At 47.2% G+C, this 11871-nt stretch overlaps 1 protein-coding gene across 4 annotated transcripts in view; it reads right to left on the reverse strand.

Annotated features, from left to right (window-relative positions):
• The window catches only part of EPB41L4A (erythrocyte membrane protein band 4.1 like 4A), a 222772-nt gene extending 213850 nt beyond the window's left edge, over positions 1 to 8922 (reverse strand). For 2 of the 4 annotated variants that reach the window (XM_073344691.1, XM_073344694.1), the window contains exons 1-2: positions 8609 to 8922; positions 7409 to 7813 (exon numbers count right to left, since the gene is read on the reverse strand). In XM_073344691.1, coding sequence (XP_073200792.1) covers positions 7409 to 7507 — 99 coding nt within the window. In that variant the 5' untranslated portion in view covers positions 7508 to 7813; positions 8609 to 8922. Of the gene's footprint in view, positions 1 to 7408; positions 7867 to 8126; positions 8475 to 8608 lie in introns of those variants that run through there. The other 2 variants (XM_073344692.2, XM_073344693.1) reach the window with 2 other exon arrangements.
• Positions 8923 to 11871: the final 2949 nt, after the last annotated feature.

An 11871-nucleotide genomic window follows, 5' to 3' on the forward strand; every position in this document is an offset into this window, starting at 1 on the left:
AAACACTGACTCTGCTTTGTGTGAAGAAGAACTTTCTTCTGTTTGTTTTAAACCTGCTGCCTATTAATTTAATTCGGTGACCCCTGGTTCTTGTCTTATGAAAAGGAGTAAATAACACTTCCTTATTCACTTTTTCTCCACACCACTCATGATTTTATAGACCTCTATGATAGCCTCCTTAGTCTTATCTTTTTTTTGTCTAAGATGAACAGTCCCAATCTCTATAATCTCTCCTCATATGGAATTTGTTCCATACCCTTACTCATTTTTGTTACCCTTTTCTATACCTCTTCCAATTCTAATATATCTTTTTTTGAGACAGGGTGAACAGAACTGCACACGCTATTCAAGGTGTGGGCATACCATGGATATATATAATGGCATTATGATATTTTCTGTCTTATCCATCCCTTTCCTAATGGTTCCTAACATTCTGTTAGCTTTTTTGACAGCCACTGCACATTGAGTAGACGTTTTCAGAGAACTGTCCAAAATGACTCCAAGATCTCTTTCTTGACTGGTAACGGCTAATTTAGACCCCATCATTTTGTTCATAAAGTTGGACCTTTCCTCTTATCCCATGACTGCTTACTTTGCATAAGAGTCTTTGATGTGGGGACCTTGTCAAAGGCTTTCTGAAAGTCCAAGTACGCTACATCAGCTGGATCACCCTTGTCCACATGCTTGTTGACATCCCCAAAGAATTCTAATATAGCTGATAGAAACTACAGTAAAGAACGGAATTATCAATTTTTCTAGTACTGAAGTTAGGCTTACTGGTCTGTAATTGCCAAGATTGTTTCTGGTAGCCTTTTTTAAAAATTGGCGTTACATTAGCTATCCTCCAATCATCTGATACAGAGGCTGACTGAAGCAGTGGGTTACATACCACAGTTAGTAGTTCTACAATTTCATATTTAACCTCTATTCATACTTCAATCTGGAAAAGTTCATCAGGTGTGGAAATGTCTTGGAAAGCTTACATTTATCCTTTGAGGTATTTTCAAAAATATATGTAACCCTTCTGCCCATCAGAGTTGGCAGCAACAAGGGCCAGGTTCAATATCTAGGGGATCCATTCCAATAACACAATGTAAACCGGCTCGAGCTCCCACCCAGAGACCTGGGACAAATATATACCACCCCCGCTGGGCGCCTCCAAGAGGCAATACTTCCCCTCTCGCAAGCACATAGTCTGAATGTAGCAAAAAGCCTTTTAATAACAGAGAGAAACAATGTGGCATTATGTTGGGGAAACACCACCAACAGGATTCATAACACAACCCAGGAGCAAAAAAAACCCACCCCAAGCAAATTGGGGCATGCCCCTTTCCCTTTGGTTCTTGAGTCCAGCAACCCCAAATCACCCAAAGTCCCAAAAGTCCAATGACCCAAAAGTCTCTGTCCCTGGTCAGGGCAGCCCCAGAGTTCGAAAGTTTATCTGCGGAGCTTTACCTCCCAACCTGGGTGGAGATGGGACGGGGGTAAGAGGCACCTTACATGATCTGAAGCTGACAGCCTCAAAGCTCCATAGGCCTTCGCTTTGCTCCGCTCTGCCAGCCGCCCCATGAACTCCTTCGCTCAGCTCCGCTCCGCGGCCCACAAGGCACTCCAGCCGTCCCGCAAACTGCTCCACAATATATTTTCAGGCTCCCCCACTACTTAACACAACACTCAGTGATTTCAGCTCTTAGTCAGTTCACCTCTTTGGTGAATTCAGCTTGTAGTAGGGGAGCCTCAGTGCTGATACACCATTAGCCCAAAGTGAGCTCAGCAGCCTGTAACTAGACTCCTAATGGAATCAAAATTAGCTCTGATATTCCACAGTGGAGAGAGGAGGAAGTGCAATTAGCATGTAAGGCCCTCACCAAGGGGCCCATGCCACCAAGTCTTAATACTTGTCCCCAGCCTCTCTCAATTCACAGAGTTTTAAAACCCATGACCCTTGCCTAGCAAGTGTTACTTAGTTGATGGTGAGTCCCTCCATCATAACAAAAGGCCAAGTACAGTTCCCATAATCAGGGTAATAACAATTTATTCTTCCTGCCCCAATAACAGAGACACTGGGGATCCCACAGCAGCCGAAGTGACCATTTGGGCAGCTATGGCCTCATTCTAGGCGGGGTGGGTGTGCCTATGCAAATGAGATCGGCCCCTGAAGTTCTTTTCCACCACTTGCCACACCTCACCACCAGATGTCAGGGTGGAGCTCATCCTGACACTGCTTACATCCATATAAATACTAAATCAAATACCCAGTTCAGATTCATTGGACACATCATCAAATTGTCTAGGATTAACTGTTATTTATAAAAATTAACTATTTTTATCAACACTTAAGAGTTTTCCCTTCTTCTTGGGCAGTTCAAGGTTCGTTAAACAGTACTTGAGACATTTCCCCTCCACACACACACACATCATTAGACCTAGTTAAAAGAATGAGCGCAGAGAAGAAGGTAGATCCATGATGTGAAGCTCCAACAGAAGCCTGATACAGAGCAAAAAGATAAATAGAAAGGCCTACAACCTGTACCTTATGCCAAAGTAAACCAAACTAATCCCTGGATCTCTAAGGCCACACCTACACTACCCGCCGAATCAGCGAGTAGTGATCTATCTATCGGGGATCGATTTAGCGCATCTAGTGTAGACATGATAAATCAATCCCCGATTGCTCTGCTGTCGACTTCGGAACTCCACCACAGCGAGAGGCGGAAGCGGAGTTGATGGAGGAGCAGCGGCCATCGATCCCACGCTGCGAGGATGAGAAGTAAGTGATTCTAAGTCAATCTAAGATACGTCAACTTCAGCTAAGCTATTCTCATAGCTGAAGTTGCGTATCTTAGATCGATCCTCCCTGCCCCTCAGTGTAGACCAGACCTAGATGTATACATACAAATAAAGTCACTAACATGAAAAATACTTTAATGATATAGAAGTAAAGTTAATGAGTCAGTTCAAACTTTCAGCTGGTAAAACAATATTAGTAAACCTGCTTAATTCAAAGTTAAAATGTCAAGTAACAACGTATTATCAACAAAGACCTGTGTTACATATATAATAATTACAAAAATTATTATATATAGAAATCCATGGTTAGAATAAGTTAAAATGGACCATTCCTTTTATTGAATTCCATATGGCTCCAACCCTGAAGCCCTTATTTTCATGTGGAGTCCTGACTTCAACAGGAACTATGTAGGCATAAGGACCCACACATACCAGTGCCCTTTCAGGATTGGGAGGGTCTATGAAATTATGCATAGGAAGGGAGGGAGGTTACTCATGGAGTTCCTCTAAATTCAGATTGGGAACCAATATTTAATATTTGCATTAATAACCATGAAACAAAAGGTAGGAGTGTGCTAACTGCTGAAACAGAAATTGACTGAGAACACAAAGTTGGAATGCATCATCTATACAGAGGAGGATCAGAATATTATAGAAGAAGATTTGGTTAACCTAAAGGACTGAAGTAATAGAAGTGAGATTAAATTTTAATAGTACAAAGTGCAAGGTCATCCACTTACAGACTAATAAGAATTTATACTATAAGTTCAGGACTCATCAGCAGGAAATGACAGAGGAGCGGAAAGTACTGGGTGTATTAGTCTATCATAAAAGAACTATGAGCCACCAATGTGATGCAGCTGTTAAAAAAATAAATAAAAAGCAAATGCATTCCTAGAATGTAACAGGGAAGGTAATTCCAGCAGAGATAGGGAAGTACTAATGCCATTTTACAAGGCACTAGTAAGACCAAGCATAATTCTGGTCACCCATGTTCAAGAAAGATTAATTCAAACTGAAACAGGTACAGAGAGAAGGGCGTTAGGATGATCAGGGGAATCGGACAGACTATCTTATGAGCTTGGCTTGTTTGGCATAGCAAAACGAAGGCTGAGGGGAGATATGATTGCTCTCTATAAATACCTTGGTGGGAGGGAGGGTATAAAATACCAGGGAGGGAAAAATGCTATTTAACCTAAAGGACAATGTTGGCAAAAGAACAAATGAGTATTAACTGGTCATGAATAAATTTAGGCTGGAAATTAGAAGGCTTCTACATCAGAGGAGTCAGGTATTAGCAGGAGTGTTCTAAGCAAGATCCCAGAAGTAATTCTTCCACTTTACTCAGCACTGATAAAGCCTCAACTGGAGCCCTATGTCAAGTTCTGGGCACCACATTTAGGAAAGGATGTGGACAAACTGGAGAAAGTCCAGAGGAGTGCAACAAAAATGATTAATGGGCTAGAAAATACAGGGAAAGATTTTAAAAACTGGGTTTGTTTAGTCTGGAGAAAAGAAGACTGGAGGGGGACATGACAACAGTCTTCAAGTACATAAAAGGTTGTTATAAAGAAGAAGGTGATAAATTGTTCTCCTTAAGCACTGAGACCAGGACAAGAAGTAATGGGCTTAAATTGAAGCAAGAAACATTTTGTTTAGACATTAGGAAAAACTTCCTACCTGTAAGGGTAGTTAAGAACTGGCACAAATTACCTAGGGAGGTTGTGGAATCTCTGTCATTGAAGGTTATTAAGAAAAGATTAGACAAATCACTGAAAGCAATGGTCTAGATCAGCGATTCCCAAACTTGGGACACCGCTTGTTCAGGGAAGCCCCTGGCGGGCCAGGCCAGTTTGTTTACCTGCCACGTCCACAGGTTCAGCCAATCGGCAGCGAACCACGGCCAGTGGGAGCCACGATCGGCCGAACTTGCGGACGCGGCATGTAAACAAACCAGCCGGGACCGCCAGAGTCTTTCCCTGAACGAGCAGCATCCCAAGTTTGGGAAACACTGATCGAGATCAGTGGTTTTCAACCAGGGGTCCACACTATGTCTAAGATTTCCAAAGGAGTTCATACCTTAAAATTTTTTAGATGTCCACAAATGAAAAAAGGTTGAAAACCACTGGCCTAGATCAGGGGTTCTCAAACTTCATTGTACCATGACCCCTTCTGACAACAGAAATTACTTCACAACCCCAGGAGTGGGGACCGAAACCTGAGCCCGTCCGAGCCCCACCGCTCTGGGCAGGGGGGGCCAAAGCTGACATTCAAGGGCTTCAGCCCCAGATACGGGGCCTGCAACCTGAGCCCTGCCAACCAGGGCTGAAGCCCTCAGGCTTTGGCTGAGGCCCTGGGCCCCAGCAAGTCTAAGCCAGCCCTGGCGATGCCATTCAAAAGGAGTCACGACCACAGTTTGAGAATCGCTGGTCTAAATGATACTTAGTTCCGCCCAGTTCAAGGGACTGGACTAGATGATCTATTGAGGTCCCTTCCAGTCCCACATTTCTAGGATTATGGAACAGCGTTCCAATAGGAGTAATGGGGGAAAACAACCTAATTAGTTTTAGGGTGGATCTTGATAAATCTATGAATGGGATTATATGATGGAGTTGCCTGTGATAGCAAGGGACTGGATTTGATGACCCAACAGGTCGCTTCCAGTCCTGTATTCTATGCCCTCTCTCTGTAGGATGCTCCTTTTATATCTCTGAGTCTCTGTGTTTACGAGCAACCAAATATGTAAATTTAACATAAATTATAATATATATCAAGATTTTCAAAACTACATGCCTACATTTAGATTTTTAATTCCATATTTGAACACTGAAGTCAAATGTCACTGGAAGTTGCTTGGTATTCAACTAAATATGGATTTATTAGCCTAATTTCACGCACCCAGTTTTGAAAATCTTGGTAATAAATCCCTATGTAATTATAGGTGGAGCTGGTAGAGCTGCCTTTGCTTAAGGTTACCCAATATACTTCCTTGCCCTTGTGTCCCACCCTGATCCAAAGTGGTGGGACCTGCTGCCACATGAGGAGAGGGATGAACCCCACTGGGCCAACCTGTACTCCATTCTGGTCCCCAGGGCCCATGGATACCAGTTAGTGGCTCACTCATGGAGCCGCGAGCACAGGTGTGTACCTGGTGCAGTTCACAAACTCCCCCAACACCTCTCCTTTCTGGAGTGAGAGGGAGACCATGGTGTACATCTATGTAGAGTGCATCAGCCCTCTTCTGGCTCCTCCAGAACTTTTCATTGAGGTTCTGGCGGCACTTTTCCCCTGTATCTCCTCATTTACACACATCCCATCAGTTGCCCCACAAAGTCACAGGACCTCCTCGTCAACCTCCTCCCTGACACCATCCTACATGGCCATCCATCATTCCAGGATGATGAAGCTGCATCAGGGGCTGGGGGGAGTGCTCTGAGACTGTGGAGTCTCTTTCCATTCCCTTGTTAAGTCATGCCTCCAAGCAAAGTTACTCTGGATGGTGTCCACTGACTCCTTAGACAGGCTTAGAGGAGTCATGGGCTCTGTCAGGCGTTCTCTGCTTGGTGTCCCTTTCCAGTTCCCTGATATTTAACTTCTTACCTCCATCCCATCCCTGATTTTTTCATTTCTTGTCCCTAGAATTTGTTTGTGGCCTGGGTTTAATGGCAGTGCAGAGCCTTTAGCTTCAGGAGGGTTTAGGTTCACCATCTCCCAACAACCACAACAGGCACACACACCTTTCAGCTAGATTCCCAATTTTTAACATTTAACCTTCACTCCAGTGTCTGTTTTTTCATGTATTGTCCCCAGTATTCAATTGGCAGCCTGAGTCCAATGGCTCCTCCCACTTGGTGGAGGGGATGGGCATCCAGCAGGCCTAGACCCCCCCCTGCCCTCGTCCCCACCAATAGCATACACCTTTCCACTTCTGCAGCAACTAAGGCAAGGATCTTACAGACTCATTCACCACACAACCCTCATTAATTCCCAAAGTACCAATTATACATTGAATAAGGCACTGTGGAAAAAATAGTATATGGTCATAATTAAACATTGTATCATAGTGCACATGCACAAGGGGACAAATTAAGGTTGCAAAGGCGGTCTTAATTCTGGTATTTCCTAACTCTTGAGCAATGGACTTTGAGCTCTTGGTTTTTTTATGTAATAAATATCTAATACACAATGTCATGAGTCCTTCAGAACAGCTGGAAGCTGTTCAAACAAGTGTATGCCATAAAATAACCCATTTAGCCTTAGGAAATTAACTCTAGCAAATCTTTTAGAAGGCCACACATCATTAACACATGTTTTTGTGGTGAATTTCTGTCAATGGAGTAACTGAGAATTAAAGTTATGGAATGATTTTTCACCTTTTGGGGCTTTTTAAAAAGTATTCACTATTCAAACTTCTTTTCAGTTAACCAAATGTTAATTAAAGTACATAACCTCTCCATTTCATAGTAATTAGCAGTGAGCATGTTTAGATAACCACTCTCTGAACAGCACCTTCCCAGGCAGGATTTACCTCCTACTGCTGGGCTTTAGACAAAGCATTTCAAACATTATTGACAAGTGCCTAGGTAACCCTAATGAAAACAACACAGCCTGTGCTTACCTTTATCCCCTGCTGCTGGGTGGTTAGGGTCAACTTGGATTCATCCAGAAGCAAAACCTCACAATAAAATTCCTCCGGGACAGCACAGAAACAACCCATCACTGCTTTGATGTCTGGCTGAAACGGGAACGAGAGATAAAGGCGACCCCAACCTCCAGAAGGGGGGAAAGCTGCGCATTTAATTAATGCCACCGCTAATGAACAAGAAATGTATTCATCTCAGCAGTCCCAATGCAATACAACGATCCCAGGAGATGCAGGCGTTCAGGTACTTCTTGGATCTTGGAAAGCTGAGTATCCAGTTGCTATAAAGATGGTGAGCTAAACACTAAACAACTTCTCCTCCCTGGGCATCCTGCAAAAGTCTTCAGCAAGGCCGGGGAGTTAGAAGCTCCTTCCGCTGCCCTGTGGGAAAGAAAAATCACGTCGCAATGGGCCAGGAGAGCGCAGTCCCTACCCAGGTCCCACCTGCCAAGGTACAGCAGAGGGTCAGTCTCCGCCCTGTTCTTTAAACCCCTGTGCACATGGGCTGTGTTAGCACCCACTGTGCTCCGTGCCTGTTCTCACCGTGTCTCCGGGTTAATCATTTGCCACATTCCCACTCCCACCCCATTTCGGAGGCTGCTCTTTTGTCCAGAACTAGAGCACAGCAAGGCAGGGGAGAGCCACAGACCCACCCCCGCCTTACAGGGGAGGCAGAGACAAGGGGGCGAGTTACCGAGGCGGAAAGGAGAGCCGCGGGCTGGCAGCGCATGGCGCGGGGCCATGTGCAGAAGTACCCCGCTTCTCCGGCCGGCCCAGCCGGTTCTCCTCGCCTTCCTGCCCCTCCTCCTCCTCCTCCTGAGCAGAGCGGAGCGCGCCCCTGCGGCGCCACCGCGCTGCTGCTGCTCCCCCGCGTCCTGGGCGCCGCACGTGCGGGCTCGCTGCCGCGAGGATGGGCGGCTGGGGCTTCGGGGCGCCCCTCGCGCAGCAGCTCTGTCCTTAGAGCTCCCTCAGCCCGCCCCGCCGCGAGCTCCCCAGGGCCGGAGAGCGCCTCACACGCCGGGCGGGCGCGGGGCTGGGACCCGACGGGGCTGGGGCGCGGCTCCACCTGCCCCCGGCAGCTGCCCGCACTCGGATTCCGAAAAGCCCCGGTGGCTCAGGAAGGGCCAAGGGGCGCCGCGGCCGCCTCTGCCCGCGCCTGCCGGGGCGGTGACTTGCCCTGCTCTCCTCAGCTCCCGTCCCAACAGCAGCGTGTCCCGGTGGCTGGAGCCGCCGCCGCCTCAGCCCTCCAGCAGCATCGCGGGGGCTGCCGCCAGGGAGCAACGAGCGCGCAGCCACGTTGTGGCCGGACCTGCGGCTCTCCCGGGCCGGCCCCTGGCCGCAGCTCAGCTGTGTCCGTCTCCAGGGGCGATGGTGGCGGCCGGGGCCGGCAAGGCAGCAGGGCGGCTGCTCGAGCTCCTGCGCTACGGGCGCAGCTTCTCCTCCCTCCGCCCGGCTGCTCCGGTCGCCTGTCCCGGCCCTAGCAGCGCCAGGCGCTGAGGCAGCAGTGACCCCTGCTGGGCCAGCGCCTCACGCGCCGGGCTCCCGGGGCTGCAGCCGCCGGCCCACGTGCAGGTGCAGCGGAGCTAGCCTGGCCCCTGCCTGCGGGCAACGCGCACCGGGACAGGACTCGGGCTGCAATTGCACAGCTGGTCCGCAGCGGCTTTGCAAAACCAGCCCGAGGGATGGTCCTGTGGGGCCGTGAGGAGGGACCCTAGATTGCCTCCGTCCTGGGCAAACCGGTAGTGGACGGGGCAGGGTGGGTTTAACCTCGCAAAACTTCCAAAGGGTTCAGCTCCCAGTGTTGGTGCGGTTGGAGGGGGGTGAATAAAAGCTACCGGTTTGAGCCCGTCTTGCCTGCGGCTATCATGGAGCTCCGGGGTTTCTACTGATTGATGAATATGAAATGCAAGATGAAAATACAGCTCCTGCCACATGGCACTGCCTGGAGGTGTTTGGTTTTAAAGGTAGTTCTGTCAGGTGGAAGTGATTGCTAGGTACTGTCCTTTAGTTCCAAAGATTTTCATATTGAAGAAGCATGAGCAGATAGAAATTAGGAATTTTATTGCAATATTTATTTAGTAGCCAAAATTGAGAGGAAGGTCTAGTGCAAGGGATACCTCAGTGGTTTGAGCATTGGCCTGCTAAACCCAGGGTTGTGAGTTCAATCCTTGAGGGGGCCCTTTAGGGATCAGGGGATTGGCCCTGCTTTGAGCAGGGGGTTGGACTAGATAACCTTCTGAGGTCCCTTCCGATTCTGTACTTTGTCACACATTTATATTCCCTTCTCCCCTCTGTTCTTTTGTAAGCAAGCAGAAGGCTATGGCCCTGAGTCTGCAAACACTTGTGCATGTGCTTATCTGTGCACACCTAAGTAGTTCAGTTGAAGTGAAAGAGATTATTGAGTGGGTAAAAGGTAAGCACTCACATAAGTATGTATGTAGCCCACACTAGGAGTGTGTCAGTATTTGTCCCCCTCTAGTGACTGAGTCCATGAGGTGATTGTGGCCTTATGGAGGAGGTTTCTCAGTTGACAAACTATACTAGTTAAGATCCATACCATGCAGGAGGAGGATGGTCCAGTAGTAAGGATGCTAGCCTGGGTATGGGAGAACTAAGTGCCATTCCCTGCTTTACAACAAATTTCCTGTGTGACCTTGGGCAGAGCCCAATCTAGGTACAGGCAAGCTTAGGCAGCTGCCTAGGGCAGCAAATTTTGGAACTTTCCCCATCTATTTCCATGGGCAGTGGTGGTGCTGGGGGATGAGGCTGACAGGGCTGCCCCTGCGAGAGGGTTGCCACCAGCTGGGGCTCTGGGAAGCAGGAAGCAGCCCTCAGCCAGGCTGCTGTGGAAGCACTCCTGCCTCTGGCATGGGTAAGATCACAGCCATGACTCAGGCACTGAGCAGCTCAGGGCTCCTCTTCATGGCTCCTCCTCACTGGCTGCCAGGGCTTTGGCTACAAGCAGAGCTACCCACCTGGCTTCATCTTCACACTGAGCCTGTACCTGCTGCTCTGTGCCCAGCCCCCAGGGACCCTGCTGCTGCCCCAGTCACTTGCCCTCACTCTAGATTCACACTGTGGCTGCTGCATGCTATGTTCTCAACTGCAGGATCATCCAAAAAAGGGGGGGCACTTGGGTTGCAGGAGTTGCTGGGTGCAGATTGTGGGGGGCTAGGCTGAGGCTGTGAAGCACAAGAGGCCAGACAGAAGGGATGAGTTGGGGGTGTGGAGTTCAGGGGGATGCCCATGTCTGGTTGTGGTTGAGCTGAGCAGCTGGTTCTAGTGGTGGAGAAGGCTGGTGTAGGTTTGCAGGTCCCTGCCCTGAACTTCTAAGGAGATGGGATGGGGTGACACATTGAAGTTGTGCCTAGGGCAGCAGATTGTCTTAAGCAGCCTCTGCTCTGCTTGGGCAAGTCAGTGAGTATTAGTTCCCCACCTGTAAGAAGAATAGTACTTCACAGGAGTGTTGTGAGGATAAAAATGGTGAGAGATCCAGATACTATATGGTACCACAGCCCATGTAAGCTAGACAGAGTGCTACATATTATCATTAACTCAGTGTATTATTTTCAGTTACCAGAAACCTTTTGAATACGTTATAAACACTGAAGACATGAAAAAGCTGAAGCAAACTGAGAACATTCCCAAATTTTGCTGTCCCTGGACTAGACATTCCAAATCATGTAACCTGGATGAGTTATTTTCTTACATCGGTGGGGCAGCAACAATTTCTTTCGGGTCCATATAAATCACACAGTCCACTCCAGGTGGTATATTCTGGTAATGGACAGTTTTCCAGGACAGGAATGTCTGGTTCCTGTCCATTCTGCTCAGTCTATCTATAGGTATTTACATCAGGCTCATCTCCCTCCTATCTGATCACCTAAGGGCTAGTTTTAATCACTATATATGTATTTATTCTCATATCAGCCATCAATGATTAATGAGCAAGCAGGGTGGTTCAGTGAACTAAGTATTAGGTTTGAAACCCTTGAAGTGTAACTCTGATGACTCATTTCCAGGTCACAACCCACCTGCTGAGAAGCCCTAAACTCACTAATAACAGGTTCTGCATTGGCTGATATTTTAAAAAGAACCTTAAGTTATCCATCTTCACATTTTCAAAATCACTAGAAAACTGAGCCCCCTTTTATTCCACAAGAAAAAAATGGTGTAAATTCATTATTACTACATCACATGTGTATTTTTGACTTTTTCTTGCCTTTGGATGGACTTTGCTTTGGACTAGCATTTCTTTTGCTGTGTATGATGCAAGGAGAAGAGAGGGAAAATGCAGTGGTTTTTTGTTTCCTACCCATCTTCCCAGCTACCAGACTATCTAAAATACTTTATTTTTCTAATTTCAATTTTTTGTCCTGGAATTTAAATCTCTTATGAAAGGTTAGAGATGAAATCTACATTCAAATGTTTTTTTTTGA

Source organism: Lepidochelys kempii, chromosome 5 (genome assembly GCF_965140285.1).
Source record: "Lepidochelys kempii isolate rLepKem1 chromosome 5, rLepKem1.hap1, whole genome shotgun sequence".
Lineage (NCBI taxonomy): Eukaryota > Metazoa > Chordata > Testudines > Cheloniidae > Lepidochelys > Lepidochelys kempii.